The sequence below is a fragment of the Lemur catta genome, chromosome 8 (genome assembly GCF_020740605.2).
Source record: "Lemur catta isolate mLemCat1 chromosome 8, mLemCat1.pri, whole genome shotgun sequence".
Taxonomy (NCBI): domain Eukaryota; kingdom Metazoa; phylum Chordata; class Mammalia; order Primates; family Lemuridae; genus Lemur; species Lemur catta.
In genome coordinates, this window is record NC_059135.1 from 55,676,174 (window position 1) to 55,697,562 (window position 21,389).

Genomic DNA, 21,389 nt, shown 5'->3' on the forward strand with positions numbered 1-21,389 from the left:
GTGTTTGGGAAGGATGTGGCTAATGAATCTACAGTATGTCAATGGTTTGAGAAGTTCCATTCTGGTGATTCTAATCTCAAAAATGAGCCATGTGGATGACCTGAGACCGAAGTGGATAATGATGAACTGAAAACTGTAGTGGAAGCGAATCCATCTCAATCTATGCATGAATTAGCAGCAAGGTTTGACATTATTATTCCAACAACATTGGACCATTTAAAACAAATGGGTAAGGTAAAGAAGCTGAATAGATGGGTATCACATGGATTAAATGAGTGTCAGAAGAGAAATCGTCTAGAAACTTGCCTCTGTTTGCTGTCACGACATAAAGGCAAACCATTTCTAAACCATATTGTTCAGTGTGATGAAAAATGATTCTTTTTGACAATCGCAAGCATTCGGCACAATGGTTGGATAAAGATAAAGTGCCAAAATACAGTCCAAAATCGAATATTCATCAAAAAAAGCTGTAATTTCCCATTTTCCCTATGTACAAAGACTTTTGGGACATCCTGTAGAAAGACTATGGAGCAATAATTAAAATGTTGCTAATATAGTATTAATGCTGTTAATATCACAATGTTATAACACTAATGCTAATTTAAAATGACAGGACATCATTTTTTGAATAACTCTATGATTACTACTATATAGAAATATGTGTGCATGTAGATAGAATGAAGGCATTAAGGCTAACAATTTGCTCTATTCTTCAATTTTTCATTTGTATTATCCCTTCAATTTTTTCAAAAAACAAAGGTTTTCAGAGTGGTTTCCCCATGTCATTACGTCTTGTTGACTAAAAAACTAAAAGGAATAAACCCACAAGAATTTTTTAAAAACACTTTTATTTCATTGTCATCTTCATAGATATGATTATTATTTACTAATAATAGAAAAAACAATATTATTTACCATAAAATAACATCCAGACTCACTGCTATATTTTTTCCTATAATCTCTAGAATATTCATAATATAGAGTGTATAATCTATGAATCTGAACTATAAAGACGTACCTTTGCGTAACGGTTGTGGCATCATTAAGATCTGGATGAGCAAAAGGGATGTTACATCATGATAAAGAATTGGAACTTCAGGCTGCTGTTCTTCATTTCCCAGACTAAAAGAAAAATGGATAGTCACTTTAGATAGTACTGTATATCTTTTCTTTCTAATTTACTTCATATTTCACATATATGTCTGTGGAACAGAAATAAAATTTTCAAGAACTGAGAAATCTCAAAAGAAAAACTTAGGGGTCATATTTTTTGCCTAAAAATATAATCTTTTAGACTCCTATATTTCCTTGACTCTTTCTAATAGGAAAAAAATTACATAGAAAATTTAAGTCTTACCAAAGTAAACAACTGGGATATATTAACTTGATTATGACTCTCTCTGATCTCTTAGATTACAAAAATTAAATGAAACATTAAATAGAACATAAGAGAATTAGTTTCACTACAAATGATATGGTTCATAGGACACTTGCTATCACAAACTTAGCACTAAAGAATAAATGCTCACATTTAAAAAAGGATAGGTACAGTTCCCAAATCAAGTCACACTGAAAAGGCATGGTTAATACCTCTTATTTAAAAGTTGTTTCAACTTTATAACTAACATAAAATTTAAATAAAATCTTTAACATTTGCAAAGTTTCAAAAAAAGTTAACAAAAGCAGAACTTAAAATTCACTATAAAAGACAAAGTAGTACAGCTTAGGAATGTGTAACACTATGAAGAACATAGACTATATCACACAGCAGAGCTTATTCTAAAAGAATTTTAAAAACTCCTTTAGAAAGTTAAATTTTTTGAGCATAGGCTTAATTTTTAACATCAGAGAACAAAAGTAAATCTTAAACTTAACTTCTGAAGCATTACTTTAGACTTGGGATGAGCAAAAATTGTTCAACTCTTTTATTAGGCTCCATCATTCAACAAGCATTTACTGATTACCTGCTATATGCTAGAGGCACTGGACACATTGGTGAGTAAATCAATCCCTGCTGCTGTGAAGCTTTTAACTGCTAGAGGAAGGCAGCTCTTTGAATTTCTCCATTTTCAACAAATATCCCTTAATATACTTGCCTTCCTCTCCAAGGCTAACCCTCTATTAAAGTTATGACTCCTAATATTTCTTATCTTTCTAGTCTCTGTAGCCTCTCTTCTTTATAAGCCCAAAGTTCTTTTTGAAAAAATCAGGGGTTATAAAAGTAAGGGGGCACCATTTTTATTATTCAAATCCCCCACAGAAATGGATTTCCACATGATCAACAATGATCTCCTAATCACAAAATTTAGTAGACATTTTTAATCCTTATCTTACTGGCCCTTGCCTTGACTTTAGATACAATTGAGCATTCCTGTCCAGAAAATTCTTTCAGCTTTTGTGAAACACTCTGCCAGGTTCACTTCTACCTCTCTGATTACTCCAATTTAGTCTTCTTCACAGGTTCTTCTTCCTCTGACCAACCAAAAATAGTATTTGTTCCCCAAGGCTCCAATTTTCCCTTTCTTTTCACACTAAGGACTCTTTTGAAAGATCTCCTAAATCATGACTTTAATTGCCAGCTATACATTGATGACTCCCAAGTCTGTACACCCAGCCATGACTCTCTTGAATATATGTTATCTTAAGTTGTATATCCAACAGGCAGCTCAATCTCAGCATACCTAAAAGTGAATTCAAATTTAACTGGCACTAAGTCCTAATGACTATATCTTCATTCCCTCTTTGCTATTCCTATGGCCACTGTCTTCTAACTCTTCAATCTCTTCCAATTTTATGTCCCTCTAATTCATCCTCTACATTATTAGCGTCTGGAAGAAGCTTCTGCAGGAACTATCTTGTTTATCATTATATCCCAATGCTGGATTAAAACACTTAATAAAACCTGCTGAATAAATAAATGAAATATTAATGAGAAAGTGGATGGATGAATGAACAAATAAAGAGGTGGCAAATGATTATGGATTATCAAACTGCTACATTAAATATAACAGCTGATTAAAGGATTCTCACTTAAAATTAGAAGGACTTTATTGATCCATTTAGGCTAGTCCAGTTTCACTCTTATGCCAAGATCTACTTTACTGCATAAAAATCAAATAAACTTGAGAACTTCTTGCATCCTAGCCTAAAGACCAACAAATTACAGAGCTTTTAGATACAGAAAAGCATCCCCAATGAGAAAATTAAATATAATTTATTAAAATAGAGATAGTATAAGTAATTGAAAAGCTTAAAGTGCTAATAGAATTCTAGATTCCTGTTTATTTTACATTACATGATAGCAATATTTTTATAATAGAAGTAATCTTTTTCAAAATTAGAGTTGGATTACTCTTTGTTATTATTACTTATTTGGTTATTATTAATATTATTGCATGTGGCCTTCAAATATTACTTAAAATCATACCAAATCTCCATATGCAAATAAAACTCAATACTTAAGATTATATCCTCCATTATAATAATTAATATACACCTTGTTAAAAATGTAGCACACCTTTATATTATATACTACTAAGCATGTACAATTAACAAATGCTTCAAAACTGAAACAATATGCACACAATAGTATGAAACAAAAAACGAATTAAAAGAATGGAGGATGTTCCTAGTTGAGGAAATTGTATATTATAAAGATCACATTTTCTAAATTAGAAAATGTTCTAAAAATCATTTGTAGAATAAACAGGTAAGAACAGCAAAGAAATTCAGGAGGTAGGGAATGGGGGAGGAACCTAACCCAACATAATAAATTGCTTCAATGAGTAAACTAGCATGGCATTGTCACAGAAGTAGGCTTATACGTCAACAGAACAAAGAAGAAAGCTCTTAATCAGGCCTATAATACACAAACAATATTTAATAAAGAGGATATTAAATTGCTTTAAAAATTAGCTGGTTATTTGCCAATAAAATTTAGGTCCTCACCTAATACTACAGGTGAAAATAAATTCCAAGTACATTATATACATATATTTTAAAAACTCTGAAAAGAAAATAGAGGTGAATATTGCAAATCCTAAGACTGGAAACACACCATAATACTGGTTATAAAAGTAAAAATCAGATCTTAGATGGGATGGGCATTCTACGTATGAAAAGTATTAGAAAAAAATAAGAAATATATGGTCTGATTGATTTGGCTACATGAAAATTTAAAACTTTAATATGTCAAGAAAAGTAATTATAAAATTAAAAGGCAAATATATGTTGGAAAAAATCTGAACTATGACAAAATAAGATTTAATATTTTAGACCATAAAGGATCATTCTGATAATTAAAAAAAATAAAATGCCAACAGAAAAATGGACAGAGGTTCAATATACTATTCCCAAAAGTATACATAAATAGCTAACAAATTTAAAAATACTTACCTTCACCAGAAATCAAATTTCTATTACTTTGGGATTCTACTTTTTATCTATCATATTAGCCAAAAGTGTTTAAGTGATGATACTTTTTTTCGTTAAGATTTTTTTTTCTGATAATAATCAGAGAACAACCTGGCATTTGTTGGCTAGTAAGATAAAAACAGCCATTCTAAGGACACAGAAATGGATCTTTCCTGGCACATGGTTGGCACATAATGAGAATGAATGAATGGATATACCTCTCCGTAGAAAAGAGAACCACAGATTTTGACCATACGGATTGATACCATCATTATGATAACTATCTTTTAAAATGCTTAATAAAGTACATAATTGTTCCCACTAAGAACAGGAACAAGGCAAAGATGTCTGCTCTCCCCACTCCTTTTCAATATCATACTGGAAGTACTAGCTAATGTGATGTTCCTAAGGAAATAAAAGGTATACAGATTGGAAGGGAAGAAGTAAAGCTGTCTTTGTTGAGCTATGATGACACCACTGCACTCGAGCTAGGGCAACAAAGCCAAAAAAAAAAAAAAAAAAAAAAAAACCAAAAACAAGTGGGCTAAGGACATGAATACACATTCTTCAAAAGAAGACAAACAAATGGGCAATAAGCATATGAGAAAATGTTCAACATCATTAATCATCAGAGAAAAGCAAATTAAAACCACAATGAAATATCATCTTACACTAATCAGAATGGCTATTATTAAAAAGACAAAAAATAACAGGTGTTGGCCAGGATGCAGAGAAAAGGGAACTCTTACACACTGTTGGTGGGAATGTAAATTACTGCAACCTCTATGGAAAACACTATGGAGATTTCTCAAAGAACTAAAAATAGAACTACTACATAATCCAGCAATCACTATGGGGTATCTACCCAAAGGAAAAGAAATCAATATATAAAAAAGATACTTGCACTGGTATGTTTATCATAGCAATAATCACAATAGCAGAGATACTAATTCAATTTAAGTGTACATAAATAGAGGATTGGACAAAGAAAATGTACATATACACAATGGAATACTATTCAGCCATAAAAAAGAATGAAATCATGTCTTTTTCAACAACATGAATGGAAGTAGAGGACACTATCTTATGTGAAACAACTCAGAAAGACAAATATCTCATGTTCTCACTCATAAGTGGTAGCTAAATAATGTGTACACATGGAAGTCGAGTGTGGAATGATGAACAACAAAGACCAGGATGGGAAGGGCAGGGTCAGAGGTGGGTGGATGATGGAAGATTGTTTGGTGGGTACAATGTGATTGTTCCAAAGATGGATGTACTAAAGGTTCTGACTTCATCACAATGCAATATATCAATGTAGCAAAACTGCATTTGTATTTCACAAATATATACAAATAAAAAATGAATTTAAAACAATAACAATTTGTCTAGCCCGAACACCCCTTTTCATATTGGACCTCAGGAATAGTGTAAATCAGGCTCAGCAAACTTTTTCCGTAAAGGATCAGATAATAATTATTTTCAGGTTTGTGGGCAGAAAAAAAAATTAGAACCTTGCAATCTTAGATTTGAATTAGAAATACCAGTAAGAACTCAAGATCTTTTTTTCATTTAAAATAAATATATTCTAACTCTGTCCACTGAAATGGGCTATAAGCAATGATAACCCAGTAGCCCCGTACACACCCTCAAGTACCCTAGAGGGTGGTCTCTAAATACCATTTGCCATTAAAAGGAACTACATGGAGTTCATGGTTGATTTCAGGTATAGAGTAAAAAATGTACAAAATATACCTGGGTCAATCTGTTATACCAGAAAGCAAAGATACTATCAAAGACTACTTGGCTCATGTCAAAAGTACAACAGTCAACCTGGAGGGATTCTCACTAACCTAAAAGGTTTGTATTTAAAAGAATGGACTGAAATGGAGGGAAACACATCAAATATATAAAAATCTTTTTGATTATAAAATAAACAAACAACCATATTATTGGTCACCACTGGAAGCTAGGGTATCAACTCATGACTTTGAAAATTTATAAATCAGAAAATAATCAAGCATTCATCCTGCCAAACTGTATGTCAGGGTTAACAAATAGTTTTACATGGGAAAGTGTTTTTTGTTTTTGTTTTTGAGACAGGGTATCACTCTGTCACCTGGGCTAAAGTATAGTGGCATCATCATAGCTCACTGCAACCTTAAACTCCTGGGCTCAAGCTATCCTCCTGCCTCAGTCTCTCAAGTGGCTGGGACTATAGGCATGCCACCACATTCAGTTAATTTTTCTATTTTTTGTAGAGAAAGGATCTGGCTCTTGATCAAGCTGGTCTCAAACTCCAGACATCAAGTGATCTTCCTGCCTCAGCCTCCCAAAATGCTAGGATTATAGGAGTGAGCCATTGCACCAGGCCAATATGAGAAAGTTCTTTATAGAAACATTCCATCTAATAAAATGGAAGGTGGCTTCATCTGTGAATTCATCTCTTCTAACTAGGTAAGCTTTTTCTAACATCACTATTTTATAGCACCTATGAAATAACAGATTTAGGCAAGAATCATCATGAGTTGCTAAAACCATCAAGTGAGAGACTGATGGGGAACGCTATAAGGGAGTTATCAGACTAAGGCTACCTGAGCCTACTCATCAATTCTAATATAAAAGAAAGGTGGATGATGGGAGGCTGCTTGGTGGATAAATGTACATTGCTTCAGTGGTGCGTGTATGCGCTGAAGGCCCTGACTTCACCACAATGCAATATATCAGTGCAGCAAAACTGTACTTGTACTCCATGAATATACACAAATAAAGAACGGGAAATTAAAAAAGGAGGGATAGCCAGCCATTATGTGCCTCTATTTGAATGCTTCATCTGCATAAAAATCAATGAGATTCTTTAAAAATTTTTGTCATGTACTAGAAATTTTTATGTAATTTACTCAGTATAATGGTAAACTGTTTTCAATTTTTATTATGTGTTTCTTTCATAAAGAAAATGTGAAAAAAATTACACATTCATATAGAAGTTTCAATCCTAGTTTTATACTTACCAACTATTTTTCAAAAGGAGTTTTAATTGATTTTAATTTTTCAATAATACTTACAGTGAATTCATCTCTTCTAACTGGGTGAGCTTTCTCCAGGGATTATATTCAGAATCGATGCTATAAAGCCGCATGTGCAAAGCTAATACGTGAAACAGCTGATCTGAATAAATTGAAGAAAAGGTAATTAGAAAGTTCACACAATTCTTCCAGAACAAAATTCAGACAAAATTTCTAGTTATTTCATAAGGAAATCTGTTTCCTATCCTGATAATTATAATTCACCAAGGTTAAGTCCCAATTACTTCACACTCTTTTAAGGTAAACTCTGAAATATATATCCAAATAATTTCTACTAGAATAATAGACCGTCCTTATGTTCAATCTTAATACAAGAATGGTTTGTCTTCTTCATCCCTCATCACAGAACTACTTTTGACTTTATGCTGCAGCCTCGCCAATTTGTACTTCTCACTGTTGTGGTCTCCTCCTAACCAAAATTTACCATTATATTCAATTCCCTTTCCCTGGGCAATATGGACAATAATACCCTAACAAATTGCTGTTAAGTGAAGTTCTTCCTTTACCTAATATTTTCCCCTAAATCTTGTTTAGACTGAATCATCAAATGCATCTTTTGATTCAACATGAAGAAAAAATAACTGAAGTAAGAGTATTATTTAGAAGTACTATTCCAGCTGTTTTAATTTCTTTTCTGAATTATAGAAATAATCTACCAATTATTGCCCTACCAATCTTAGCTTTTAACAAAATTGTGCTCATGACATTTAGAAGAAAAGTTTTTGTTTAAAATTAGGCAGGGAAAAAAGCCTAAGTTTTGCTTTTGGATCAGATGCCCTCTTTTTGGGGTAAAAATAACAAGAATTAGATTATTCTGCCACAAATACTCAAAGATATTTGCATATCAAAAGTTATATTCCAGAAAGTGAGACAATACCTCTTGACATATGATTGAATTCTTAAATCCAGAGAAAAATTAACTGAATAACACAAACCTATTGTCATTTATTCTCTAAATCAAAATAATCAAAACTAAACCTAAGCAAGACTTAGAAATTAATTATAGTTTGTGACTAATTTACCCAAGATCCATCAATGTAACTCTTGTGTGGGATGGGGTGTGTGTGTGTGTGTGTGTGTGTGTGTGTGTGTGTGTGTAGGTGGCAGTAGTAGTAGTAGTAATAGTTTGAAGAAGCTGTTGTAAAACATGAAAGTAATAATTTGAGCAAAATAAACATCCATTCTGTGGGGTAGGGTAAAGAAAATACATTTCTGTCAAATTTCAATCTGATCTCTCCATAATAGAAGAATCTGAATATCTTGTTTCCTATTTATAAGTCCATGTATAGTCTCTCATAAAATTTCTTCACCCTATTAATGGCTAATGCTAGCTAAGTTACTTATTATGTTACAAGCACTCTGTTACATCGATTATCTCAACTAATTTTCACAAAAATTCTACTAGATAGGTAATATTGTTATCCCCCTTTTGAGACAAATAAGTTTCTCAAATTTCCAGTTTTTCCAGTAACCTGGTGCCATGGATAACACTGAGAAAAAGGAAGTTTTAGCAAAGGAATAACATGATGAGAACAGACATATTGGTAAATTTTATTGTATTTCAATTCAATTATACATGAGATTATTTTTACTAAGTACATACTTTATAATAAAAAGTGTTTTAATGATTAAAACCTATAAATGTTTAAAAAACTAAATTCTTCTAACAGAAAAATATTAAGATCATCTCAAGTTTCAAGGTGGGGAGTTTTGCATTCTTTTTATATAGGTGTTAAGTGGGTCAAAGAGCTCATTTTAATGTCTCTTTTCAAGATGAAGGCCAATCATCTTAGTTTGCCCGATTTAATCAAAAGCACAGAAGTTGCAGTTGTACTAATTTGTTCTGCATTGAAACCATGGCCAGCACAGAAAATAATGTTACAATCAGCCTGCTTTCCTAGCCCCTACCAGAATTAAAGAATTTCAAAATATTAGAAGGAAACTTTTTCATCTTCTTGTATCTTCTCATTCTACCGATGATGAAATAGGCCCAGAGAAGGGACTATCTTGCCAGGTCACTCTAATAGTTATTGGAAAAGATAAGAATACAATTCAAGATTTGCTACTTCTTAGTTATTTCTACCATCTCACTTCTCCTTCGGGTTTTTATGATTAAAAGTATAAAATTCCTTCTTTTACACATATACCTTACTATTCCTATGAAAACTGAGTCATCTTTTAAATCTATTAATACAATACACCACAACAGTCTTCAGTATTAGCTTTAACTAGAACCAAAGAATAACACTCTAATGAGGTCTATCTACCTTTCAAAAATAACGCTAAAAATTACAGAAAACTTCAATAGAAAACAGGGAATCGACCAAATAAACATTAATATCTTTCACTATGTTAATATACTGCGTTTTCAAAATTTAGTCTTATTAGTAAGAATGAACTCTAATAATCACTTAGCAGCAAAAATACCTCTCATCCCAGATAAATATTGAAGACACAGGATGAGAATCTATGATCATAATCAAAAAGATAAAAACTAAGAAAATGTATTAAATACCAACTGCATGCATGACATTTAAAAGTTGAAAAATAATTATACCAAGAAAGCATATTATTAAAATTTTGAATAACAATAGCAAAAAAAGAATAGATAATTAACTCCTTTTCTGGTATAACACACTTTAAAACTCTAAACTTTGATCTACATTTATAAAAGGGTTTACAACGAAAAACACCATTAAATTTACTTGTAAGTGTGCTGTGATCCAACCTATGTATAGGAGGCACCACTTTGTCTAGTAGGAGCCAGGAAGTCCTGGATTGAATCCAAGCTCTGTACTGGCTATGTGTCCTTAAATTACCTAACCTTAGCTTTATTTTTTGTAAAATGGATATGATGCCACCCTTCTGGGCTATTATATAGAAATAGTACTTATAGTAATAACATACATCTGTAGTATGTGTGTGTGCATGTGTATATATATGGTATGTTTCCATTCATACAGATACATACATGGTTTCTAAGAATAAATTTCAAATATGAAATAAGTTTAGTATTTGTAAACTTGAGATTTTATAACTAAAATTAGAGATTATAATAAATCAGAAACGTAACATTTCCACATAAAACTACTACTCCATAAACAAATATTAACATATATACTTAACCCTCTTCTCTCTCTTCTTAATTTTTGGTACCACTCTTCCCTGGTTTTGCTCCAGTTCCTTCTCAATTACTTTCATGTGCTCTTCTGTAATCTATTGAACTTTAAAAGGTGACATTTTCCCATAAGAAAGGAAAAGGGATATTTTTTTAGTCCTCTCTCATTCAGTACACACTACTTCACTCAAGCCCATGTCTTCCACTCTACCTGCAAGTTTACAATTCACAAGGTCTCTAGTAATTCAGATGGTCAACAGGCACCTCAAAATCAATATATCCAAACTAACTTGATTATATAGCCCAATCCAGCTCTAATTTTCATTTCCTTCTATAATTCCTATTTGAATGAATGATAACACTGCCCATGTAAACATCCAAAAGAAAACTTAGGAGTCATTTCCCACTTCCTTGCCCTCCGTATCCAACTGATTACCAATCCTATTGGTTCTGCCTCCTATGATCCACCCTATTCTGTTCCACTCTGCCACTACATCATTTTTCACCTGGATTAATCAACAGAATGCTCACTTAGCTGTATGCCTTTTGTTTCACCCTTCCAATCCCTCTAAACAATAAATCTATTCACAGTAACTCACAATGGACTGGTGAGCCACTAAAGGAATGGGCATAGAAAGCCCTCCATGAGTAAGCCTCTATCTTCATTTTCAGCATTTTCAGGGTTATTGCTTTTTTTCTTTTCCTTTTTTTTTTTTTGTTTTTGAGATAGAGTCTCACCCTGTTGCCCAGGCTAGAGTGCCGTAGCATCAGCCTAGCTCATAGCAACCTCAAACTCCTGGGGTCAAGCGATCCTCCTGCCTCAGCCTCCCCAGTAGCTGGGACTATAGGCATGAGTGATGATGCCCGGTTAATTTTTATATTCTTCAGTAGACATAGGGTCTCGCTCTTGCTCAGGCTGGTCTTGAACTCCTGAGCTTAAGTAATCCTCCCACCTCAACCTCCCAGAGTGCTAGGATTACAGGCATGAACCACTGTACCCAGCTCAGGCTTATTTCTTAACCTTCCTTCCTCTCTGCCTTCTCAAGTATTCCCCAATGTGCCATGTTGTCACACTCTGGCTTTGCAAACTGTTCTCTCGCCAAGAATAGAACCTTCTTGTCCTCTAGGCAAACTCCATTCATCTTTGAAGAGCCAGTCCATGTGCTCCTCTGTAAGGTTTTCTCTGACAGCTCAGAAAGATCTGATCTTCCCTTTACGCATTCTCTATACCTTGTGTTAACTTTATTTTAGCACTTCTTATGCAGCCTTGTAACTACTTTTCACATGTTTTCTTCTCCTGTTTGATGGTGAGAGCTCCCTGAAGACAACTGTGTCTTTACATCTTTTTACCTCCTAGGCTGACACCATATTTAACATATAATAGGATTTTTTTAAGTAGGCTGAATATTATATTTATATAACTATAACATAATCCTTTGAAAAAAATCATATAAGCATAAAATTCATGATGGTTTTATACTTTTTCCCTTTCTGTCATAATGACACACTGGGTCCGTAGCTAGGAAGTAGGCCAATTAATCAGCCCTACTTTCACTGCCCCAAAAGAGATTGACCTCTTAACTCTAACTGCTAAAGCAGTGCTTGACCTACTTGCTCCTACCATCTTCTTTCCCATGCTGGTTGCTGCAACAATTCACCCGGGACAAAGAATTCTATTTTCTGCAATACCTAAATCAAATTTTTAGAACTGTGACAAGTCTAAGGTATTATAATGTGCTTAATCACAAGACAGACACATTATTACTGAAACTGAGAAAACATTGAAAGACTGGTTTATCTTTAAAAAATCTAAGATTTAATAATAAGAACTTAAGAACTCTTAGCTGGAACAAAAAAGTAAGATTTAATAATCCCTCCTATCTTTATCAACATTAAGGTAAGAGTGTTTTATTTTAAAAAACTATAAAACTCTAACTCCAAATTTATTGTATAATTAAGAGTTTTACATATGTCTATGACTATTACACACGCGCGCATGCGCACACGTGTGCACACACACACACACACATGAAACACTATTATTATGCCAGTTCTTATGACCTCAGGAATTACCCAAATAAAGAAACCAAACACAAAGTTGTTGTATGTTAAAATCTTCGGATGATGGGAGGCTGCTTGTTGGGTACAATGTGCATTGTTCCAGTGATGTATGCACAGAAAGCCCTGACTTCACCACAATGCAATAGATCAATGTAGCAAAATTGTACTTGTACCCTATAAATATATACAAATAAAGAATGAAAAGTAAAAATTTTAAATGCTTTTGAAACAGATGTCCATACTCATACTGGTCATTAAGATATAAATATATATTAAAGAGAAGAGTTATCCTTAAAGACTTGGCTATCTTAAATTGTGCTTCTGTCAAAATATACCTAAGGTAAACTTAACTGTGTCTGCATTTGTAGATCATTCACGACTTCAGTCTTATCAGTTCAGTCACCACCGGTTAAATAACTGTCAATGAAAAAAATCTCAACTAGCCAAATGACTCTCTAGTTACTATGGGGAAAAAAAGTTCTCCAATTCTCTGTAACTGAATAATCAAAGTGAGGAAATGGCTTTGACCCACTTATCCTAGAGTGAATGTAATAGGTATGAGTATACATCTCTCAAAGCAGAGCTAGCTTCCCCTGGTTCCTCTGTACATCCCTGAGAAATCAGCCATGGAGAGCTGGGAGGAAACTCCTCAAACGAGGTATGGGAATACCTCTAAGAAGGGAGTATCTGTAGGACCAAGAGATAGGAGGTTGATGTCATGGAGTGACAGGAGCTGACTCATCTCTTTCAATCCCATTACTAAACACTCTAGGCAAGGCAGGGCAGAGAATAAAGTGGCAGTTATGGTAGAATTTTAAAGGGTTAACAGACAAGTTTAATGATTATTATATATAATAAAATAACATATTACATTAAAATACTTTAGTTCATATATCTACTGCCATTTGATCATTACATTAACCATGACAGATATTTTAGATAGTTAGTATCATCATCCCCATTTCTACAATAAGGTAAAAAGTTAGGTTACTTTCCTAAAGTCCAACAGATAACAAATAGGACTACAATCCAGGTCTTTTAATTCCAACCCAGTGTTCTTTCCAGCACTGTGTTCTATGTTGTCTCTAGTCAATAAGGGCACATACGACTTTGGGAATAGGGTGGGGAAGTTTTTCTTACTTTGGAGAGGTCTTTTCCCCGTGTAAGAAAGGGAAAATACTGAAGGAAAAGGCTGTTTTTAACACTTTGCTACTTTCCATGCTGTATTCCTCTCCTGCCCCCTGGAGTTCCTATGCCTGCACTTCCAGGCACACTATGCCCCCAGCCCTCTGGTTACCTCAAGTATCACAAGTATTAATATTAGCTTCATAAAATTGTCCTCCTTCTACTTTAAGGTTTAAGTAACTAGAAGCCTTCCCCTTTTACCTATACAACATAGCTTGTGATGATATTGGGCAGGAAGAGGTACAATTCTGCTTCTGCATATAGTAGTCCTAGGAAGGGGAAGAGAAAGATCAGTTCTTAGGACTCCTAATTTCCTCCCTACCAAAGAGGACACACTCCATGAATCCAGGTCTTATTTAAGCACCTCATTTAAAATGGGGGTAGAGGGTGTCCAAGCTAACTGCAGAAGAAAGGAGCTGCCCTGCCCTAAGCCCAGTAAGATCACCGGACTCCCCTCACCCCCTACCCCCCACCGGGCTAGTGGAAATTATTATCTATGGCACTTAGTTTCTGGAATGTTCCAAATTCTAAATACAGAAAGGCCTGCCTACGTGAGCCACAAATCACAGGACCTATGGAAAGACCTTAAAGAAGAGTTAAAGCCACTCCTCTAACTCAAATTTTCATGCCATATTCTTATCCCTCTACCTCAAGACTCCTGAAATTAACAATGTATTTTGTTCCCAATAGATAAACTTCGTGATGGGAATAAATCCTATCCTGTCCTAACCTCATCTCCTAACAAGTCAATAGAATGTTTGTTAAGTGCTTTAAGAAAGACTGCAATGGACTGAATGTTTATGTTTCCCCCCAAATTTCATGTGTTGAAATCCTAACCCCCAAGGTGATGATATGGTATAGTATGGTAGGGTCTTTGAAAGGTGATTATGTCATGAAAGTAAAGTCTTCATGAATGGGATCAGCACCCTTATAAAAGAGACTCCAGAGAGATCTCTTGCCCCTTTTACCATGTGAGGTTACAGTCAGAAGACAGATATCTATGAGGAAGCAGGTCCTCAACAGACATGGAATTTGCTGGCAGCCTGATCTTGTACTCTATCCTCCAGATCTGTGAGAAATACATCATCTGTTCTGGATAAGCCATCTAGGCTATGGTATTTTGTTATAGCAGCCTGACTGAACTAAGACAGAAAATTGAGGTAAAAATTGCTTTGTTCACTTACCCTTACACCCTCAATTTAATAATGATAGTGTTGAAGCAGTAGAAATACTAATGTAGAGATTTATAATCTATGAAGAAACACATACTATAACATTGAGTTCTTAAAACAATCTTCTGGTTGGATATTATGAGTAACAGAATCTGTTAAATAACTTGCTCTAAACCATCTGCCCACTAGTAAAGGATGGAGTCAGGATTCAAACCCAAGCACTTTGTCCTAAATATCACTTTCTATCTAGTCTACACTATCCTGCCTCTTCATATCACCATCCTTTAAAAGGCTTACCAAAGTCCTTTACCTACTCCAGAAGTACTCCTTATCACTGAAAGTGTTCAAGGAGAGAGTAAATGATCAGAATAGTAGGTAAAAATATTGATAAGCTAGGTAACATTTAGACTAGGTGACTTCTTAAGTAACTTTTAGCTCAAAGACGCTGATTTTATTTATCATGCTATGTCACTGACAGCCTTTATTTTTCTATTTATGCATTACTTAAAACTAAGAGCAAAATAAAAAATACCAAAATCTTCTGAATCTGTAAGAAGCACTGAAAGAAAAGAACAAAAACACAAGCCTTGCTGTATTCTATAGCGTATGACTGCAGATTATCTTAAGTATAATTCTAAAAGTTGCTGGAGTGTAACTCCTAGTCCAGCTATTTAACTTTCATGATGAATGTTGATAATGCTAACTAACAGAGGGAAAAACAAAGAGTTAACAATGATGAACATTTTTTTAGGACATAAATCATCCAGTCTAACCCAATAATTTTATTTAAAAAATTTTTACTATTAATTATTATGGGTACACAATAGTTGTCTATCTTTATAGGGTACATGTGAATGATACAGGCATACAATGTGAATTAATCAAATCAGGGTAACTGGAGTATCCATCCCCTCAGGCATTTAATATTTCTTTGTATTAGGAAACATTCCAATTCCACTCTTTTAGTTATTTTAAAGTACATCCTAACTTATTGCTGATTATAGTCAATTTGTTGTGCTATCAAATATTGTTCATTCTGACTATATTTTTATACCCATTAACCATCCCCACTTCATCCCTCCCCTCCCTGCTATCCTTCCCAGCCTCTGGTAACCATCATTCTACTCTCTGACTCCCTGAGATCAACAGTTTTTAATATTTAGCTCCTATATATGAGTGAGAACATGCAAGATTTGTCTTTCTGGGCTTAGCTCATTTCACTTAGCATCATGTTCTCCAGATCCATCCATGTTGTTGCAAATGGCAGTATTTCATTCTTTTCGTGGCTATCCAATATTCCATTGTGTATATGTGCCACAATTTCTTTATCCAGTCATCCATTGATGAACACTTACATTTATTCCATTATCTTGGCTATTGGGAATAGTGCTACAATAAACATGGGAGTGCAGATATCTTTTCGATAAACTGAATTCCCATCCTTTTGATATATACCCAGCAGGGGGATTGCTGGATCCTATGGTAGGTCTATTTTTAGTTTTTTGAGGAATCTCCATACTGTTTTCCATAGTGATTGCACTAATTTACATTCCCACCAACAGTGTACAAGTAACTCAATAATTTTATAGATGAGGAAACTGAAGCCAAATGCATAAAATGTCTTGACTCAGCACATGCCTATGACTCATAGTTTGATATTGCTTTTTCCACTACACATGTATCTTTTATGTTGGCCTTAAATACACTATGAGACTCAAGCAACTTGCTTGCCAGAACAGAAAACATTTCCAAATACCACAAAATCAGCTTTTAACAATCAAATGTGATAGACCACTAGTCTCAGGAGGCAATTTCCACATTTTGTGTTAATTTATATATTTTGATCATTATAATTCAATGGCCAAATTTTCTTCCCTTTTTTATGGTAACAAAAAATAGAACAAAAGTTGTGATTCAAACTATCTGTAGAATTCATAATCTTTAAATTTGAAAAAGACCTTAGTAAGCCATTAAGGTCAGAATTTTGCCACTAAGTGTTAAAGAATAAGGCTACACTACTTAAAAATAATTTTGTGAAAACTCATCACTTATCCAACAATATTTTTATGCAGCCTTACTCAGGGAGAAATTAATGTCAAAATAATTTTCGGCAATTTTAAATTCACCAAATATTCACTCTTTGAGCAACTAAAACCATTTTAGGTTGCCTCACAGATCTAAGCTGGGTTGCTTGCTATGAATAATCAACACAGGTGAAAGTTATTCACTGTAGTGACTATGCATCATTTCTTGATAAGATCATAGATTATATCAAAATTAAGTCAGAACTTCCCAAATAAAAATGTCAAAACAAAGGTTTGCCATAGCCTCTCTTGACTAAAAATTTTTAATCACTCTACAAAATCATGGAATCCATTTGAGACATGAACTGTGTGTGGCTTCTCAGTTAAATTACAGTAATAAGCAAAATGTCTCAAGACCCAAAGATATGAAAAATGTTCTATCTAAACATAAATAATTTTTATATTATACTCTAATATAAATAATTTATCAAATGACACCACTGATGGTTTCAACAATTTCTACTTGAAAAATATACTAAGAATATCATGGCAAAAACAGGTTGAAAGCATGTGAACTTCACTAGAATCTACAGAGTTTCATATTTACTTTTACATCACTTGAATGAAGAAATTAACAGTAACCTTAATAAAACAGTTTTCTTAATAAAAAGCTAACCTTCAATTTTTATATCTTCTTTGTCCTATACGTGTTGCTAACCAAGATGGTGGTACTTGTCAGTGTACATACCAACTAGTAAGAAAAAAAAAAAACTCTAAAGCTCACTTATCTTTCAAAGTCTTGTTCAAATGCCATGTCCACCAAAAGCTTCACTGATTCCACCAGACAGATATGATCAGAAACTTCCAAATTTCCTAGAACTTCATCCATTGTCTCTTTAGAACTGAACACTTTCTATCTTACAATAAATTAGCCCGACCCAGTCTCATCTGCTGAACATGAGGTCCTAAATGCCTGACCTTCCCTAGTAGGTAAGGAGGTCTATAACTCTGCCCAAGAATCAGGAGCAGTGCTATAAATGGGAGCTGATGCAGATGGCTTACAGCAAGAGCAAAGGGGAACCAGCCAACAAACTGGTGAGGAATAAAGGCGAATTAATTGGTATCGAGGGAAGAAGGACTTAGGACTTGAGAAAATGTCTGAAGGGGTGGCCCAAAACAAAAATGGGATTCACAGTGAAAGACTGATAAAAGAGGGCCGGGCGCGGTGGCTCACGCCTGTAATCCTAGCTCTGGGAGGCCAAGGCGGGTGGATCGCTCGAGGTCAGGAGTTCGAGACCAGCCTGAGCAAGAGTGAGACCCCCGTCTCTACTAAAAATAGAAAGAAATTATCTGGCCAACTAAAAATATATATACAAAAAAAAAATTAGCCGGGCATGGTGGCTCATGCCTGTAGTCCCAGCTACTCGGGAGGCTGAGGCAGTAGGATCGCTTGAGCCCAGGAGTCTGAGGTTGCTGTGAGCTAGGCTGATGCCACGGCACTCACTGTAGCCCGGGCAAGAAAGTGAGACTCTGTCTCAAAAAAAAAAAAAGAAAGACTGATAAAAGAAAACAGACAAGATAAACAGAAGGGTTAGCACGGCAGAGCCTGAAAAGATCCCAATGCAACAGTGTACAGTAGGATGTCTTTGACTAAGGACATGGGCAAAAGTTCTTAAAGGTTCTGCATCCTTTGAGATACTGAAGAGCAGGGGATATGTATTACATAACTGAATTTAGAGTCACAAGAGCTGGGCTCAAGTGCAAGCTCTGACATTTTACAGCTGTGTGACTTGGTCAGGCAATCAATCACTCTGAACTTCAATTTCCTTTTCTATGAAAGAAAGGTTAACACCTATTTCACACAGTCATTCTAAAGAATAAATAATTTATGTGAAAGCATTTTATGAACTTTAAAACTATAAATGTAAGGTATTATTAAAATACCACAGTATGCTGCTATATGAACTAATTTGGGTCAATTTTTAATGTGGAAGATTTCCCAGACACATTTTTAGGAATGAATTTTTATTTTGATTGGACACTGGTAACTTTACCTCGACTACTTAAAAATTTGTTTAAAGATGTAAGTACTGAATGGCATTGTTCCACTTCAATTTTGTTTGATTTCTCAGTGTAAATTTGGCCAATAATATTTTCTGCTTTCAATGTTACAGAAAAAATAATCTTCTCCCCCTCCCACTGTGTGCGTGCATCTGTGTGTGTCCATAATTCTGTAACAGTCATTACCCAATCCTTTCCAGACAAAAATTTGTTAAATGTTTTCATGACTAGATAAATCTGCAATTTCATCAAGAAGTTGTGATGGAATAGTATTCCAATAGTGTGGTATTCTTAAAATGATAAAAAATAAAGGTTCTCCTCTCATTTGCTTATCAGTGGAACATTTTCTCACTCACTCTCCCCAAAGACATAGAGAAAAAAAACACTTTAAAAATAAGATATTTAAAAGGTAACAGAGAACAATAAATGGGAAAAGGAAAATACTGTTACATGAGGATTCCTAAGAAAAAAGACAGAATTTTTGTTTAAGAATATCATTGAAGTTACACTGGAATATGAAAAAAAATGAGATACTTGCTCTGACATCCTAGTAAATATCACCAATTTAAGTCCTGGTGTTCAACTTAAATTAGGTTTGAATTAGATTTGAATAAATAACAAATACATTAAGTGCATACACTTGTAAGACAGTGGGATTTTATAGAACATACAATATATTCTACACACATGACTTATAGGGCTGCTTTTGTTAATATTAAGATAAATAACATGTAAGTAATTGAACAATAATAAATCATATAGAAACTAAAAACAATATTAACTTATATTTATGATGAACTTCATCCTGACCTTTTCCATACTAGCACAGTAAGTATAATTTCTTATTCACTAGAGGGGGGAAAAAAGAAGCAAAAGTCTGGAAGTAAGTATCAATTTAACAATTTAAATTAAAACCGAGTCTGGTAACTGAAATGGTTGCCATTCGAATTTTATTACTATTTTCTGGATTCTGGATAAATTCATCATTTAGTAGAAGTCCCTGCATAAATGTAAATGCCTCAGAGAAAAAATGAAGTAGATTTTTAAACACAAAACAGAAATCAAACACTTTCTAATACAACAGTTTCTGTAATATTATCAAACAATGTCAGACATGAAGCAAGTATAAATTAACAAAGAAAGAACAATTTATAACTGAAATGATAGTATCTACTAATTCAAATAGATTAGAAACTAAAATTCCTATGTGTCAACAACTTTTGGTTTCAAACATACTACTAAAACACTGAGTATAAATAGGGTTTAGATACATATATCAAGATGTCAATGTAATACTAAATACTTTGTAAAAAATAACTTCCAAAACCTTAAGTTCTAGGAATCAAGGAGCAATCCAAAATAAAATATCAAATCTAATACAACTTACAGGATTTTAAAAATAAGTAAGTTGAAATTTCTCAGTTTGTATTTTTATGTTAGAAATTTTAAGGTGCTTTGATTACTCCTTTGTTCTGAAATCAATCTAAAATTACTTAAACTTTCTAAAGTTATTTCAAAAACAGTACGTATTGATAATTTTTAATAATTACTATTACTTTTAGTGTTTAAGAAAATACATTCATTTTTCAAAAGAATACATTATGTGTCTCAAACAAATTTTATTCCCTATACCAATCACATTAGGTAATATTCAACTCCAGGGATATAGGGCCAATAATGAGCTATATTGTGACATTAAATAACATTACTCCTAGTGCTCACATTAATTCTCTAAACAATGACTAAATAGTGATAGCATCTAAATCATGCTCACAAAAAACCTACATTAACTTCCAAATTACTCTTTTTCAAATATACCTTTATTTACAAAACAGTATTGAAGAATCACGCTCATTTTATAATATAAAGTATATGTATAAATAAAAGCAAATATCCACAATTTTAATATATTTTAATATACACATCAAAACACAGCACAAATATCTTCATTAAAAATCTGTGGACAACATAAACTGTCTTTATAAAAAGATTTTCTTATATCAACTCAATCTAAAAATTCTTTAAAAGAATTTAAATTTTAGGACAAATTTTTTATCACTGCAAATAATATAGTGTTTTAATTTTGAAATACGTAAACCTAACCAATTAGTATGACATTTATTTACTAAACAATCATAGTCTAGAAAGAGCTAAATGTTCATGTGATTCTTCTAGATACAAGATGTTAAAGTATATATAACATAAACAGAATTTGAAAATATACCAAAAGACCATTTTGCCTGTATATGCTTTCAAAAATGACAAAAAT

General features: G+C 33.5%; 1 protein-coding gene across 2 annotated transcripts in view; it reads right to left on the reverse strand.

The window, feature by feature from the left end:
- The window catches only part of UBR3 (ubiquitin protein ligase E3 component n-recognin 3), a 183,142-nt gene that overhangs the window by 20,623 nt on the left and 141,130 nt on the right, over nucleotides 1-21,389 (reverse strand). For both annotated transcript variants that reach the window (XM_045558723.1, XM_045558722.1), the window contains exons 31-32: nucleotides 7,479-7,581; nucleotides 1,019-1,122 (exon numbers count right to left, since the gene is read on the reverse strand). In XM_045558723.1, the coding sequence (XP_045414679.1) occupies nucleotides 1,019-1,122; nucleotides 7,479-7,581 (207 nt within the window). The remainder of the gene's footprint in view (nucleotides 1-1,018; nucleotides 1,123-7,478; nucleotides 7,582-21,389) is intronic.